The sequence below is a fragment of the Podarcis bocagei genome (assembly GCF_964188305.1).
Source record: "Podarcis bocagei genome assembly, chromosome: 12".
Taxonomy (NCBI): domain Eukaryota; kingdom Metazoa; phylum Chordata; class Lepidosauria; order Squamata; family Lacertidae; genus Podarcis; species Podarcis bocagei.
Genome location: NC_138137.1, coordinates 36,424,017 through 36,441,526, shown reverse-complemented (window position 1 = coordinate 36,441,526; position 17,510 = coordinate 36,424,017). Strand labels below are relative to the sequence as shown.

Here is a 17,510-nt window from a genome sequence, read left to right as displayed (position 1 = left end):
GTTTTTGGGCTCCATGATCACTGCAGATGGTGACAGCAGTCACGAAATTAAAAGACGCCTGCTCCTTGGGAGAAAGGCAATGGCAAACCTAGACAGCATCTTAAAAAGCAGAGACATCACCTTGCCAAGAAAGGTCAGTATAGTTAAAGCCATGGTTTTCCCAGTAGTGATGTATGGAAGTGAGAGCTGGACCATAAAGAAGGCTGATCGTCGAATAATTGATGCTTTTGAATTATGGTGCTGGAGGAGACTCTTGAGAGTCCCATGGACTGCAAGAAGATCAAACGTATCCATTCTGAAGGAAATCAGCCCTGAGTGCTCACTGGAAGGACAGATTGTGAAGCTGAGGCTCCAATACTTTGGCCACCTCATGAGAAGAGAAGACTCCCTGGAAAAGACCCTGATGTTGGGAAAGATGGAGGGCACAAGGAGAAGGGGACGACAGAGGACGAGATGGTTAGATAGTGTTCTCGAAGCTACCAGCATGAGTTTGATCAAAATGCGGGAGGCAGTGGAAGACAGAAGTGCCTGGCGTGCTCTGGTCCATGGGGTCACGAAGGGTCGGACATGACTAAACGACCAAACAACAACAACAAATTCTGTTTTAACTCCTTTTAGGTGTTTTTGTTTTTTAGATTTTAAATGATTTTAAAGTATTGTACCCCTCCCTCCTTTTGCTGGTCTACGACCATAATAAAGGTGGTTTTTGTTGTTGTTGTTGAGTGTGCTCACATTAAGTTGAGGTTGTTCTGGTTCCTTTTCATGGGTGTGTCTGGACTCTGGGGAAGCCTGGGAGCAGAAGGCTGACTTGTATGCTTCTAGGCTTTGCAATCCCAAACAAGCCACACAACTTGACAGTGCTGCAGTGCTGGCCACAGGGGGCGCCATTTATTCCAGAGCAAGCCCTGGCTCTAACACTGAGCTGGGGTTCCTCCCATAACCAGGCAAACTACAAAGTATTATTTACTACTGCTGTTTGTTGACTATGTTCAGACCCCAACTTTCCTCCAAGCTGCTCAAGTTGGCATACCTGGTTTTCTTCGTCCCCACTACAACCCGGTGACATCCTGTCCTTTTATATATATATATATATATATATATATATATATATAATTTTTATTAGTTTTTTAACGTATCATTTTCAACAGTAATTAAACATATTTTTACATCTTATTCAAATTTTTGACTTCCATCAATCCTTTCTGAAAATTTTCCAATCTAATCTCTCAGTATGCATTTCTTATCTTCCATATTACATTTCAAACTCATAACCAATATCTGTATCTTTTTCTACTTTGTAACACTTTGTATATTTCTCCTTACAAAACTTCTTGTAGTCCTACTAGCATAATTTGTTGATTACAGTTGCTCTTCAAATAATTCATATACTTCTCCCAATCTTCTGTAAATCTCTGGTCCCACAGGTTTCGAATCCTTCCTGTCATTTTGCCCAATTCTGCCGGTGACATACTGTCCAACTTATCAGATAAAAAAATCAGGACGCATGTCTTAGGGGATGCATTCCTGCGCAAGTCATGTGACCTGTGTCACGATCTTGGTCCCTCCCCCCAGTTTTTTTCAGGGTGAGGGTGCAACACAAGAGTGTGGCACTAAGAGAGGCACCCACTGCCCTCATCTTTGCTCTGTGTTCCACCACCAACAAGGGTGCCATCAGTGGGACTCAGAATGAGGCCTTTTTTGCGGGGGGGGGGGGGTGGCATCACCTTGATTATAGAACTCTGCCTACCAAAGTAGGTTGGCCTGGCTCCTCCTCAGTTGTCCTGTAGACGTTTTAAACTTTCTGCCCAGCTTTTCGTGTATTTTAATCTTGCACCCATACTCCACTCTTATTTGTTTTTAATGTGGCTCTGAATAGTCTCCTTTTAATAGTGTTGAGATTTCATTGTGAGCTGCCTTGGGGCAACCTTTTTAGGGCCAAGAGGTGGCACATAATTTTCTTAATATATTAGGGAAGGGGGTTGGGGCTCCCTGCCAGCCCCATATCTGAGTGCTGTTGATACAAGGCTGGAGGGGCAAGTTTAAGGGGAAATGTGTGTCTACCCCCCCCAAAAAACCCCCCCAACCCCAAATAGAAAGAGTCTCCTGTGTATATTTCCTCCACCCTCCAAATCTCCCTTCAGCATTATTATATATTGGGAAGGAGAGGTGCTGGAAAATGGGATGGCAAAAAAAGGTTTTATTTCCCCCTTTCCTCCATTCTGAAACCTCCCCATATAATGCAGAGAGGGAAGGCTTTAACCTATTGGCACCCCACTCACAAGACTGTTGTGCTTCTTCTCACTCATGAGCCAGATCACTAATGCTTGCAGCAGATCTTGGAGGGAAAGCATAGTTTGTTGCTCTGCCTCAGGTGGCAAAATGTCATGTTCTGGCCCTTTACTCCACCCATTCTGAGGCGAAGTTCTGACAGATATAGCTATATAAGAAGCTGCCTTAGTCAGACCATGGCTCCATCTAGCTCAGCATGGTCTGTTCTGACTGACAGCAGTTCTCCAGGGTCTCAGACAGAACCTGTTCCCGTCCCTAATGGGAGACGCGAGAAACTGAACGTGGGAACTTCTGCCTGCAAGGCAGGTACTGGCTGTGGTTTCAGTGTCATGTGAAAGTTCAAGACCCATAGATCAGTAGGTGACTGGTGACAGCCACCCCTCACCCCCAAGGTTAGGGACAGTGGATAGTGAGGGACAGTCAGCTGGTCATCCCATCCACTGTCTTAAGCTACTCTTTCTCCCATGGCCATCCAGGTAGGTTGAATGTTTCCACTTTGGACATTTGGGCTGTCAACAATGTTGGTGTTTTGCTCCAGTGCCAAATTCATGGAAGCTGTAAGTCAGGGTTGGAGAACCTTTTTCAGCTCATTAACTTCTGGGAAACCTTCCAAGGGCCACATGACATTGGTAGGCAGGGCCAGAGGTGAAAGCGAGCAGAGTAATTAATGCATAATTTACAATAGTCTAGTTTCTGCACACACACATCACCCCCTTGCTTTATTCTCCATCCTTACAAGCAAGAAGCATGATCTTAATTGAAGGGGATATTCCATACCCAACATCCAGGTGATCCAAATTATGGTGCTCAATTATTATTTTTTAGTCCCTAGCTCTCATGGGGCCAGCTGATTCTCTCCAGAGGGCCAGACCCCCCAAAAAGGGACATTCTGGGATCCAATCAGAAGCCAGAATGGCTTCTGTGATTCCGGGGTGTCTCGCTTGAATCGGGACAGTTCAGTGGTGTGACATTCTAGCCAGACAAAAAACACTTAAGGAACAGGTGAAATAAGGCTGGTGGGATGTGTGACCTGGGGAGAGAGGGCTTGGTTGGGGAGGGGGCATGGCCGGGGGAGAGTGCCAAGGTTAGAGAGGTCTGAGGATCTGCTGTAAACAAAATGTTTGTGGCAAGTTTCTCAACCAGTGGTCCACCCACTGTAGACACAAGCACATTAGCACTGACACAACCGTGATGCAATCCAACAGCCGGGACATATCACAGAAGGTGGAAGCGTAGGAAAGGGGAACCCTCAACCCCTATGGCACTATAGCTAGGTGACCAGGACATTGTCTCCGCACCAGGTCCAAGTATTGACTGCTGTACCGACCTGTGTGTGTGTTTCAGTTCTGTAAATGCATGTAATATCATTTGACGTTGAAAAAATACTTTAAATTCCTCCTTTGACAGCATGTGTGTTTTTATTCTTACTTAGCTTGAATAACAAAAGTTTAGGCTCTGTCGAGTGGCTCCTTGATACGAACCAGAAACCAGCGCAGGGGCTGCCCAGATCCAAGGGGCTAGGAGGAGGCTCCGTGTTTCCTTCTGGGTATCGATAGAGAAGTTCATTAGGAGTGACTGCCGAGGGAGGAACATAGTTTAGGAACATGTGGGAAATCAGTTTACTTCAGATGACTAAGGGTGAAAGAAAGGGAGGTCTGCTTTTCATTAAAAACCTGAAATGGATTATAATTGGACTGGGTTTTTACCCAGATGGCTTCTCTTAGGCTGACAACTGCGACGTGTATATAAAGCAGTGTTAAAGAGCTGTCTCTTGTGGCAGCGGGGGACACAAGTAATACTGATCAGGACTAAGTTCCTCTCCTTTCCTTAGTGCTGGTTGTGGAATAACAGTTGGAGAGAAATGGCATTGGCCTGGCTGAAGTGGACCACACTTTTGTAACTCTTCCCAAAGGGCGGGGGGAGGGAAATCAAAGAGACTTCTTTGAAAAATTATCTTTTTCCTCTTTTTTAGTGACTTGATTCATTTACAATCTGAGTACTGACAAATTATAGAATCTCCTGGCTGGCTGGATTGCTGGGCAAGGTTGCTTTTACATTAATTCCCTAGTTGTTGTTATTTTTGCAGCTAAACTAAATATGGTCAGATCATTTTGCTTATCTCGTCTTCTTTTTAAAAAAACCAAAACACATCCAACTGCATGTTTGAATGATTCTGAAAAATGGAAAACTTTGATAACTGCTTATATCCTGTCCTGATCCTAAGCTTGTTATTTGGAAGCAAGCTGTGTTGTTTCTTGTTTTGAATATGTGCACAAATAGAAGTGAGTTCTAATAGCAGACGCTCACCCTGGTGTGGAGCTTCATTATGTGCCTGAAGAGCACACCTGGAGCATCCCTCTTCCTGCTGTGGGAGACTGTTCTGCTCTGCACAAGAGCTCCCTGTGCATCTCAGAGTTCATGCAAACGTGAGGAAGTAGGATAATTGTGTGAGTCAACAAGATATTACACCCGAAAGACTTAAGTCCAAGACTTGATCAACTGTAACCTTTCTAGGTGAATTTAGCTTTCATCCTGTAGAATAGGGATGATGAACCTGTGACCAACTAATTGTTGCTGGACTCCAACTCCCATCAGCCCCATGCAGCCTGGTTGGTGATCAGGGATGATGGGAGTTGTAGTCTAACAATATACTGTACAGAGCAGCATGGGGTGCCCATCCCTGCTGTAGAATGACAGAAAAACTAATGCTGTTTTTCTGCCAACACCTTCCTGCTAATCATACTTAGAAGTAAGTATATTTTCATGGATTTCAGTGGAAGAATGTATATTTATAGCTATTGGGTTGGATCCAGACAAAATGATTTGCACTTATTTCTAACTGAAATCAATGGGACATGTTTAGTTGAGACCTAAGCTCAGTGAACTTGGTCTGGATCCAACCCATTGTAAATACCAACTCCTAAGGAAAATGATCCTGAATATAATAATTTACTTTTCTGTTCTTTCCTGGCAAGCATTCTACTTTCTCTCTCTCTCTTTTCCAGACAACAGAAAAATCAAGGTCAATGGTACAAGGGAGCCCATCGAGTTTAAATCCAAGCAGTGGTTTGGAGCAACAGTCAGAGCTCATAAAGGAAAAGTTGTGGTATGTTTTGACACTTTTTTGGCATTCGTTTTGCTGGAACATTTCTTCTGATTCAATTATATATGTTCAAAAAACACAAAGAAGCTGATTTTGATATTTCAAAGCCTATGCAGCGTATGCAGTTTCTCAGGTTGGGTTTGGAATAATCTGAATGCCACAAGATGCAGCCCTTTGGGATATAATTAATTCAAGCATTCACTGAATGTCTTCACTAGTATAACCATGTATAACTAGTATATCCATGGTGGGCACACAGGAATCAGTAAGATGCATCAAATGCATAATGAAACAGCAACTTTTATACTTCCTACAACATACTCTGGAACAGCCTTCTTCACTCAGATGTTTTAAACTACAACTCCCAGCAGCTGCAGCCAGCATGGCAATCATCAGGGATGATGGGAGTTGTAATTTTGACATCTGGAAGGCACCATGCTGGGGAAGGCTGGCCTTGAACATGGATGTGAAAGAGATCAGCAGAAACTGGGGTTCTTAGAAATGCAATCACATTTTTAACAGCCTGCAGCATCTTGGCACATTGATTTTGTAGCCGGTCGTAGCAGGAGGGGAAGACTCCCTGGATTCTTCAACTGGCTACCTCATCTCTGTCTCCTGACCACCTTCCTCTCCTGCCTCTGAGTCTGGACTGCTCTCTGCCACAGCCTCTTTCTGCTCACTAAACCCTGTTACCTCTTCTGCTTCCAACACCTCCTCCTCCTCCCAGTCTGCTCCCTCTTCTTCCTCTGAGCACTCATTGCCATCCCACCACCAATGCCTGGCTCTGAAACTCCTTCCCCTGGGGGTTCCCTTGGGAGTTCCACAGTTGGTGCCTTCCAATACTCTTCATCTTCCAGCTAGTCTATGATATCAGGAGACAGATATGGATGGATAGATAGATGGATGGATGGATGGATGGATGGATGGATGGATAGGTAGATAGATGTTGGTGCTGATGTATTCAGAGGAGGCAATAGCTTAATATTTGATTATCTTCAGCAGGTATTTCCCCCAAAGTTGATGGGCTTGTAGTTGATTATTAGGATGACACTTTGCTGTCTATGCCAATCAAGGCAAGGGTGCAAATGGCTTGGAGAGACCTGGAAGGGCTTTGGCTTTCCCCTAGCAACTGCCTGGACCTCATCTCTGTCCCTACTTCACAATTGTACAGCTCTGGCTATACTGCAGTTGGGTTAATGCAGTCATGGCTGTAAGTCCAAAGATTTCTTTTAAAAGTCTCGGTGTAGATGCTGTGATTTTATAGGCCTTTTTTACAAGCACCACTAGAAGCCCCCAGGTGGAAATCCATAACGATCTACTTCTGTTTTCTCTTGGGCAGTTTTATTAACTAGTTAGGTGATAGTGATGTGTTCCCTGCACAGTCAGGCATTTTGCATTAGCAGCCGACACGTAGGATTTAATAAATAAATAAATGAAAACACTTTTCTTAAATGACGAATCAAAACATCTTGCGCTGTGAACCTTGCATTTGGTCATGCTTCATTTTCCCAAAACAATTAATGAAGCAACAAGTGTCGTCTTGGGATTTGTTTTAAAATGGTTTGAATTATTTCCTAATGCGCCTGTGCATTGAAAGGAAATGCCTTGCTTTCAGTAGTCACTCATGTGGTTAACCCCAGAAAAGAATATTTCTTTTCCTTTGACATAAAACAGGTGATGAATAAAACATCAACCTCTCCTTTTTTTACTAGCATGTATGCCAGATTCCCAGCAGCCCTCCCTCTGAGCCATTGCAGCTCTCAGGTTCCAAAAGTGGCACCTTCAGTCTCTCTCTCCCTTTGGCATATACTCTTGCTTTTTTAAAAAAATTATGCGAAAATAAATAAAAGTCCTAAACATATGCATGCATATTAGTTGATGAGCAAGGAGCATTTTCTTCCAGAGTGTCAGATCAAACACAAATACATACAACCCTCAGCATAGCTTTGATTCTTTCCGTGAATGAGAATAGAGTGACCATGTGGCCAACTTAACAGGGGACAGTTCTGTATTTCAAGGTTCTCAGAGGACAGTCCTCTATTTAATTGTATAAAACCTCCAAGCAAGGCTACCTGGGCCTCCAGCGACAGAAGCATCCACAGACTGCAAACCTGCACCTCTAGAGGGAAGTTCAACCCCATCCAGGGTAGCCAACCGGTTTCTTGGACATGGGAACTACACACCCACAGTGCTTCCATCTTAGCAAGATTTAAGCTCAGCTAGTTTTTTTCTCACCCATCTCACCACTGCATCCAGAGCCTATGTGGCCTCTCTCAATTCATATGTGTCAGGGGTTCAGGAGCAGAGGCAAGGGCAAGGGAGGAAACAGAGAGCGAGGGGGAGGAGGCAGAAGAAAAGATGAGTGATGACGACGACCCGAGATCTCCGAGTCTTTCCAGTGAATCAGAAGATTCACAGAAAGGAGCACCAGTGGTCAGGGCAAGGGGGGAGCCTAGGGGGACACCCCAGGAAGATAGAGCCAGAGGGGACTCAGAGGAGAGCAGTTGGAAATCGGGACCAGCGTCACAGCCAGAGAGCAGGGAAGAGGAGGAGCGCCAGAGATCAAGCGCTGGCAGCTCGCAACAGGGGGGAGGGCACGAGTCAGGAGTGGCCACACCTCCATCGGGGAGCGAAGAAACGGTCAGACGGAAAGTGGAAGGTTGGGCGCGCGCGCCAAGTTCAAATGCACAGGAAAGTGACGCAGTAGGCAGCCAGGAAAGGGAGCCAGGTCCTAAAGCCCGGCGCAAGGAGACAGGGAGTTCCGGGGGGTCGGCGTCAGAAGAATCCCGGAAGGAAGAGACCCCGGGGGGCAGAGGGACCCAGAGGAGAGCAGTCAGGCGGAAAAGGTGGAGCAGGGCTAGGATATTAAGTTGGTGCACAAGGGGCGGAGACTCAGACGGAGCTTCGCCGATCTAGCCACTAGACGTAGAGTTGCACGCAGCAGCTTGGGAATGGAAACTGTAACTCAATAAAGACTTTTACTTAATGACCGCTGGCTAGCGTGATCCTCTGTGAGCTAGGATCTTGAAGCAGCTCTGACAATATGTTAAGGAGAAATAGAGCTAAGCATACTGATGGCCCCTGGCCTTCAAATTCCTGATGACCACTCTTAGAAGCTTCCTATAGATATCAAATAGCATGGAGATCAGATATTGCCCTGTGGCATCCCATAGCATAGCTACCAAGGGGCTGAAAAGCACTCTCCTAGTGCTACTCTCATGACTCGGTCTCAGAGTTAGGACTGAAACCGCTGTAACACAGTGTCCCCAATTCCCAGAGAGCCAGTCCAGGAGGATACCATGGTCAAAAGTATCAAAAGTCGCACAGGGATTTAGAAGCAGGAGCAAAGTTGCACACATCCTGCCCTGTTCTCTGAAAAGGTCATTCATCAGGGCACAAGGGTCTGGCTCACTGTCATCCCCAAACTAAATTCACCATGCTGAAAGCTATTTGAGTTGGGGGAAAACTGTCACTTAGAGCCAAACCAACTTCCCTCCCACACATAAATTGCAGCTTTGCAAGGAGGTCGTGGGGACCGCAGTGAAGAGATGAAGGGTTGAAAAATTTGTATCTGCGGTGGGATCCTGACTGAACCTCCTGTCTCCATGTGATTGCTATTAAAGCAACATCTCCCCTCACCAAAGACCACAATTTAAAGACTATAGGTTGGGGGGGGAGAGACAGTGGAACTGCTGAAGAAGCTTTTTTGTGTGCGCACGTAAAGATAATCCATTTCTGGTCATTGCAGAAGGCTAATGGGTTTATTTGCAAAACCTATCAATCAGTGGTTTTTGCCACACCTGCCAGATTTTTCTAGCAGGACAGAAGAGGTCACGATTCCTCCATTAGCATTTCATTCCTTCTTTGATAGAAAGAGGGAGCAGAGCAACTCTGCAAGGTAGGGAGGTTCCTTGCCATCCTTTCATCTACCTAGCACACTTGTGCTGTACGTCGAGTGATCGCGTTAACTGTTACAGTGCTAAACGACTTGAAAAATGACCACCTCTGCCCACATCATCCTAGAAAGCCCTTCTCCAGGGGACTTCACCTGGAGGGGTGAGCTGGGTGACCACAAGAGGAAGGGCGTTCTGGCTGATTTGGCAAAGCAGTAATGGCACACAATTCTTTCTTCTGAGGAACAAATCAGAACCTTTCCTCAAGGCAAGTCAGTGAAGAGGGGGAGATGAAGGTGGAGACTGCTGTCACTACCAACACTAATGCTGAGGTTTGTTACAGGTGCTTGTGCCTCTACTCTATGCAGACTGTTACCATAAAGCACCAATGCTGCAGCAAGCAAAGGCTCCAGCAGCTCAGTCAGCTGCTTGTGGCTAGAAAGCCAGACAGGATGTTTGTGACTGTTGCCATGGAAACAAAGGGGCAGTCCATTCTGTACTGAGCACCGGATGTTAGCTCAGTGTGTGTGTCATATGACCTGTACTGGAAGTACATGTGTGGAGTTTCTTCTTGCTGTTGTCGAGTGCAGACGTGTTTCTCTGTACTGATATGAGAGACAGAAATAAAGGATGTAAATAGTTTTCTGTCTGCTTCTTTCCCCTCCCTGGGGGACACCAAAGGGGAGAGAGGGAGAACGGTGTGTTCCTCTCACACATCTGAGATGAATCGCCGGGACCTCGCCTGCTTATCAGCAGAGTGGAGACGCGGGGAGGTCGACAGGAATATCTGCCGGTGCCTACGCTGTGGCACATTCCTCTGACCCAGGCAGAATTCCAACAGTGGTAGCAGAGGATGGTTGCTGTTTTCTTCGATCCATCGGACATTTGCATGAGAGGCTGGTGAATTGTCCTCCTCTGCTCCATGGAAGCCTGATTTGAGAGGCTGATTCTCTGCAGCCAGAAGCTGACCAGAAGAAGCTGACAGCCAAGCCGATACCCAAGGTATGAGACTTTTAAGGGCTTAGAAGTGTGAATGCAGATTGATTCATTCTCTGCTTCACGGAGAGCGTGTGTGGGAAAGCAGCTCCAACTTAGAAGAGGCCTGCATACCAGGCATTTTTGTGGTTTCCTGTCCGAGGAAAGGAATGCGCTGTTGCTAAGCAACGTCCTTCAGAAGGCTGTGCCTCAGAGAGGAGAAATGGAAAGTTACTCGAGAGGGCTGGACAGTCAGTCTATGCCTCAGAGAGGCGAAAACAAAGTTTTGTTATGACTAGGTCCTCACGAACTGCTGGAAGGGACTTTCCAACGCAGCCATTGTCAGAGTTGCCAGGTGTCAAGCGTGTAAACAAGCCAGCTATTGGATTTTAGAGGCTTGTGTTTTAGAGTCAATGCAAGGACTCAAAATGGATGCCAAGAAGGGGGGAGGCTTGCCTTCTCCACCCCTCCTGACCAATGACAATTATTCATCTTGGTCTGTAAAGATGAAGGCCCTGCTGCAGAATCAGAGACTGTTTGGGGTGATTGAGAATCCCATCCCTGCAGCACCAACGCGTGCTTGGGAGTCACAGAATGTGAAGGCTAGGACTGCTATAATTATGTGTGTCTCAGATGAGCAGCTTGTGCATATACAGCATTTGGAATTTGCGCAAGAGGTTTGGAACACGCTGCGTACAACGCATCAGAGAGATGCTGGTTCTTCAGCGTTGCTGTATTTTGAGAAGTTGACCAATCTGAGATTAGCGCCTGATGGAGATATTCAAGCGCACCTGACAGAGATGAAGTTCCTGCGTCAACAGATGGTGGAACGCAATTTCCGTCTACAGGAGGAAGTGTTTTGCTTCATGATGATAAACAGCCTGAACCGGACCTACAAGGTTGTTGCCAGTCAGCTTGGTTCGCTACCTGCTCAGCAGCTAACCGCGGAAAGGGTGTGTGCCGTCGTCCTGAACGAACACGACAGACTTGCTGCACTGGAAGTGAAAGACAGAGGGAGGCAAGAACAGAGTTCAAATCTTCCCACTGCTGATGCTACTGGAGAGCATGCCATAGCATTGAGTGCCGTCCGATGCTATAATTGTGGACAGACTGGGCATCTACAGCGGAACTGTAAGAAGCCGCGGCAGTCAAAAGGAGCCAAGAACAGCTCTACGAAGCCTGAGGCGTCAAGCAAAAGCCGTACCAAGTGCCAGGTGAAACCTGCAAAGGTGATGATGGCGAAAGGAACCACGCCAGATGTTGGGTACGCATTCATAATCGATACGGGTGCCACGAAGCATCTCTGCCCACACAGAGAACTGTTTTCGACGTTGAGGAAGCAAAGCTTCACTGTGAAACAAGCCAACGGTCAAGAACTGGAAGCGACCGGAATTGGAACTGTGTATCTTGAGAGTCTGAACTTGACTATAAGCGATGTTTACCTGGTTCCAGAACTGAAATTTAGTCTGCTGAGTGCTTCGCAGATTGCAAAGAAGGGACTAAAACTGTACTATGATGCTAAAAGATGCAAGATCTACAAAGATGGAGAACTGTTTCTTACTGCCAAAGAGAAAGATGGACTGTATTTGTTGCCTTTTGATCAAAGTGATTGCATAAAATGTAATACTTCTGATTCTAACGAAATTTCTCTTGCAGGTGTGACCAGTGTGAATACCAAGAAGGTGGCCAAGAAGGTCCACAGAGCTTTTCAGCGGGTGTATGCTGATGTGGTTGGTCCTCTAGAACCATCTAGAGGCGGTGCAAAATATTACCTTGTGTGTGTTGATTGTTACACTAATTATTCTTGGGTTTACTTGATGAAGAAACCGCAGGAAACTTTAGAAAAGTTTCAGGAGTTTTGTGACAAGGTTAAAAGTATGCATGATGCTAACATTGATTGTCTTTTCACAGATGACAAGCCAGTTTTTCTTTTACAGGATTTCCAGAGGTTCCTGGATGGAAAAGGGATAAGACACAAACTTGCTAGTTCCAAAGAAGCATGGAAGAAATGTGTCTGTGTTAGGGTGAACAAAGAATTGCAAAAGGGGATGCATGCGCAATTGCTGAGTTCACATTTGCCACATGATTATTGGGCCGAATCGCTAGCGTCCTATCTTCATGTGTGGTTGAGAAAAGTCTCAACAGAGTTGGGATGTTCTCCTTTTGAGAAGCTGTTTAATAGAAAACCTTCTGTTGCCTATTTTAAGGTTTTCGGGTCTCATGTGAGAACAGAAGCTCCAAGTGGGGTAAAGAATGCCAGAGGCATCTTTGTGGGTTATGAAAAAGGTCTCTACAGAGTAATTTTGTCTGAATCTGGTCAGGTGATTCTCACAAAGTTTCTAGAGAGTGCTCCTGAACGGGAGAGAGTGATTGTTCACACTTTTTCCACAGATGATTCTGATGATGATGATGATGATGAGTTTGACCTAATTGAGTTCAGTGGTACTGATGATGATGACACTGATAGCTCAGACAGCTCAGTTGTCACAGTCATTGAGAGGAAATCTCAAATAATGACTAGACCCTCAGAAAAGGAGGATAAACCACTGATTAAGCTTAGTACTGGTTCTCCAGAGAGTTCAGAGGCTGAACCAGAAAGCAAAGAAGAGCAGCAGCTCTTACGAAGGTCTGAGAGAGCAACGAAGGGTGTACCACCCAAGAGGTATTCAAAGGAGTTTGCTAACCTTGCATATGTTGCTGTTGTAAATGATCAAGGACAGATTGAAGCTGTGTTTGAGTCAGAGACAAAGGCACAACAGAAAGTTGATAACCAAGGTGATGCGAAGTCACACAACCAGAGAGGTACATTGGTTAAACCAGTGGCGGGTAGTTCCAAGGGTGGAACTGAAACAACAGGGGAATGTTATAAGTATAACAACTGTTTGTTTTCTTCTCTGGATGACGCTTTGCTCGCAGCACGCATTGATACTTTAGGGGGAGTATGTTACCATAAAGCACCAATGCTGCAGCAAGCAAAGGCTCCAGCAGCTCAGTCAGCTGCTTGTGGCTGGAAAGCCAGACAGGATGTTTGTGACTGTTGCCATGGAAACAAAGGGGCAGTCCATTCTGTACTGAGCACCGGATGTTAGCTCAGTGTGTGTGTCATATGACCTGTACTGGAAGTACATGTGTGGAGTTTCTTCTTGCTGTTGTCGAGTGCAGACGTGTTTCTCTGTACTGATATGAGAGACAGAAATAAAGGATGTAAATAGTTTTCTGTCTGCTTCTTTCCCCTCCCTGGGGGACACCAAAGGGGAGAGAGGGAGAACGGTGTGTTCCTCTCACACATCTGAGATGAATCGCCGGGACCTCGCCTGCTTATCAGCAGAGTGGAGACGCGGGGAGGTCGACAGGAATATCTGCCGGTGCCTACGCTGTGGCACATTCCTCTGACCCAGGCAGAATTCCAACACAGACATTGTGCAATAAGCTTTTGCAGCAGCTCCTGGTTGTTTCCTCACCATCAGAATGGTGCAGAGATAGTGCAGGATAGTGCGCACCCCGGAAATGATCTCTTGCAGCTTCTGCCTTCTGGAAGAAGGTACAGCGTTATAAAGACTAGGACTAGCCGCCTGAGAAACAGTTTCTATTCAAATGTGATTTTGGTTTTAAACACAGTGTATAGTAGTCTCTATGGAAGTATATTGTATTTAGTTATGGGGTATCAGAGTTTTCAGGGGGCTAACCAGGCTGGGATAGCTGGGATAGCAGGCTTGTTGGTTTTTGAATGCCTGATGTAGATTTTTTCAATTTCATTGTTCTGTATGGGACAATAACAATAAAGAGTATCGTATCGTATCGTATCGTATCGTATCGTATCAGAATGCATTCTAAGGCTGCAGTCCAGAGCATCCTTTCATGGAGGCATGTACAGTGCATGCCTTTGCTCTGCTGCCTAGGTTCCCTTAAACTGCAGAGTTGTTTGGGGTTAGATCTTATGCATGTAAAAGAGGCTTCATTAAAATCCCACCTAATTGTGCTTGAAGCAAAAGCAAAAGCGAGCTTGCACCCGGTATTACAAGAGCAAATGTACAGTGGTACCTCGGGTTAAGTACTTAATTCATTCCAGAGGTCCGTTCTTAACCTGAAACTGTTCTTAACCTAAAGCACCACTTTAGCTAATGGGGCCTCCTGCTGCCACTGCGCTGCCAGAGCACAATTTCTGTTCTCATCCTGAAGCAAAGTTCTTAACCTGAAGTACTATTTCTGGGTTGTTGGAGTCTGTAACCTGAAGCATATGTAACCTAAAGCATATGTAACCCGAGGTACCACTATAGTGGCACATCTGACGTGTCATGGACAAGGAAGGGAGGAGCCTAACCAAACAGTCACGACACCTTTTGTCTTTATTTTGTATTGTTTTGATAGGCCTGTGCTCCCCTGTATCACTGGAGGACCCTGAGGGCAGTCCCTGAAAAGGATCCCGTTGGCACCTGCTATGTAGCAATTCAGAATTTCAGTGCCTACGCTGAGTACTCTCCTTGTCGCAACGGTACGCTGCTTGATTTTTCGGAATTTGGCCATTGTAGAGCTGAAGTTGCAATACGTATCCTCGCGCAGTCCGGCCAGGTGTACAGTGAGCCAAATGGCTCTTACTGAGAGAGGCATTTCCTTGCAAAGGGGGAATCTCAGTTCAGGAGAGACATCAAATTATAAATTTCTGCATGGACGCTTTTACATTTACTTAAAAGAGCAGAGATGAAGCTGGTGTTGCTGCCTTGACATGCGGAGACAGAACTGGCTCGATTTAAAAGAGCTTTAAAAATGTAGCAAACAGATCTTGATAAGCAGAAGCCAGCTTTTAAAAGCAGATGATTATTCCAAATGGAACTTTTTATAGAACTGGCGACCTACAGGTTGAACCTGCGCTAAGATAAACCATGTTGTTTGGTGAGCTAGCAAGCCATGGGTTACATCGCAGTATGGAGCGGGGAACTCTTTAAGTAACTGAGGATTGTGCAATTCCTGCACTCCTTCTGATGACTGTCACTGTTCAGTGCACAAGAGAAGGAGCGTGTCACATCCCAAAGTGTGTGCAGGAATGTAGAAAAGCTTCATAGGACTACAATAAAGGCTGTGCAATCCAAGGTCATTTCTCTGACTCGGGACAAAACAAATGGAACATCTCAAATTCACCTTTGGGTCTGCCAAATCGATTCCCAAGCATGAACTTACTGTTTGGGGTTCAAATTTCCCTGGCAAAATTCACATACTGGTTTTCATGTCAGCTTTGGATGGTCAGATTCCCCCCCCCCCACTTTTTTGTTTGAAACCAACATTGCTTCAGGAATTGGTTCTTAAATTTCAGCACGCACCCCCCAAAACACACACACACACACACCCTGTATCAGATTTGCAGCCTGTTAGCTCTTTCTTCTTGGAATGCCTTCTCCATTTGCTGAGACAATGTCTGAGTCACTCCGTATATTGAATCTAATTCAGTGATCATATTTTGGTACCTTCAGACAATCCAGATCCTGAGGGACAAGGTTACTGTCAAGCAGGATTCAGCTTAGACTTTTACAAGGTGAGAACCCCCATTGGTTGACTTATCTCTGGATCGTCTAATCACTTCCTTCTACCAATCCATCAATTCTCATATTAAAATTTTCTTTTAAAACGCCTTACATAGTATTGGGTGTCTAGAACAGGCATAGGCAACCTCAGCCCTACAGATGTTTTGGGACTACAACTCCCATCATCCCTAGCTAACAGGACCAGTGGTCAGGGATGATGGGAATTGTAGTCCCAAAACATCTGGAGGGCCGAGGTTGCCTATGCCTGGTCTAGAACCTATTGGGTTTCATTCAAATACTCTTCAATACTAATATTTCTCCCTTTCTTATACTAACTGTAGGCAGGACTCAGAATGTGCTGAGGCTGTGTGCAAGCAGCAGCAGAGTCAATTCTACCGGTGCACCTGCACAGATCCACGCTCACCACCACCCTGCTGTGACTCCACACTGTCCTCATACGTGGCAGCGATGGCAGTGTCAGGCGGGTGGTTCCACTATCCTGCCGTGCTGGTCACTCCTGGCAATAACATAATTCTCGGCTGACAAATTTATCCAAATTTTGACGTCCCTACCGTGCTTGGAAGATGTTCTCCACTTTACCTAGCTTACTATGCCAAGGAATAAAAACACCATGCTGTAATGAGAATGTGAGACTTGATTTTCCGTACGTCCCTATAAAATGAGGAAGCTTCTGTTTGGTGGTAAAATTTAGGCTCCAGTTGGCATGATGCATATACTCCAGAGATTTCAAAATGGCCGCCTGGGGCTTTCCTCCCATCTCCCCCCTTTAAGGTAAAGGTAAAGGTAAAGGTAAAGGGATGCCTGACCATTAGGTCCAGTCGTGACCGACTCTGGGGTTGCGGCACTCATCTCGCTTTATTGGCCGAGGGAGCCGGTGTACAGCTTCCGGGTCATTTGGCCAGAATGACTAAGCTGCTTCTGGCGAACCAGAGCAGAGCACAGAAACACCATTTACCTTCCCGCTGGAGTGGTACCTATTTATCTACTTGCACTTTGACGTGCTTTCGAACTGCTAGGTGGGCAGGAGCTGGGACCGAGCAATGGGAGCTCACCCCGTCACGGGGATTTGAACTGCTGACCTTCTGATCGGCAAGGCTCTGTGGTTTAACCCACAGTGCCACCCATGTCCCACCATCTCCCTGCTTTACGGCTGGCTAAATCAGCCTCTGGCTAAACCAGTCTCTTGAAACCTGGTGCCCTCCAGATGTTTTTGACCACAACTCCCAACAGCCTTAGCCATGCTGGCTGGGGCTGTTGTGAGTTGTAGTCAAAAATTATTAGTAGTATAGATTTATTTATACCCCACCCACTATTTTTCCTGATGGGACTCAAGGCGGCTTACAGATAAAAACAATAATTGCTAAAAACATAGAGAAAACACCTGGAGGGCCCTCAGTTGGATGAGGATGGGATAAACAATGCCATTTGATGAAGGTTTATTATTTGAATCATTTTTTCACATGTTTGGTTTTGATCTCTCATGTATTATTAATCATAATTTAATGCCTCTGTTATCTGTCCTGTATATAGAATGGAGACCTCATACTAGGGGGACCTGGAAGTTTTTATTGGCAAGGTACGTTCTTCTATTTATATAGCCCCCACCCCAAAATAAATTAAAAGGTGAAGTGAAATGAATGCCTTTAAAAGCCAAGTGTGAAGAGACTGAGGTCCTAGCCTTACACACTGGGGAGTAAGTCCCATTGAACCCAG

The 17,510-nt window shown here is 45.7% G+C and overlaps 1 protein-coding gene across 2 annotated transcripts in view; it reads left to right on the top strand.

Moving 5' to 3' along the window:
• The window catches only part of ITGA8 (integrin subunit alpha 8), a 129,310-nt gene that overhangs the window by 21,066 nt on the left and 90,734 nt on the right, over positions 1-17,510 (top strand). For both annotated transcript variants that reach the window (XM_081163149.1, XM_081163150.1), the window contains exons 3-6: positions 5,295-5,395; positions 14,629-14,752; positions 15,726-15,787; positions 17,328-17,373. In XM_081163149.1, coding sequence (XP_081019275.1) covers positions 5,295-5,395; positions 14,629-14,752; positions 15,726-15,787; positions 17,328-17,373 — 333 coding nt within the window. The remainder of the gene's footprint in view (positions 1-5,294; positions 5,396-14,628; positions 14,753-15,725; positions 15,788-17,327; positions 17,374-17,510) is intronic.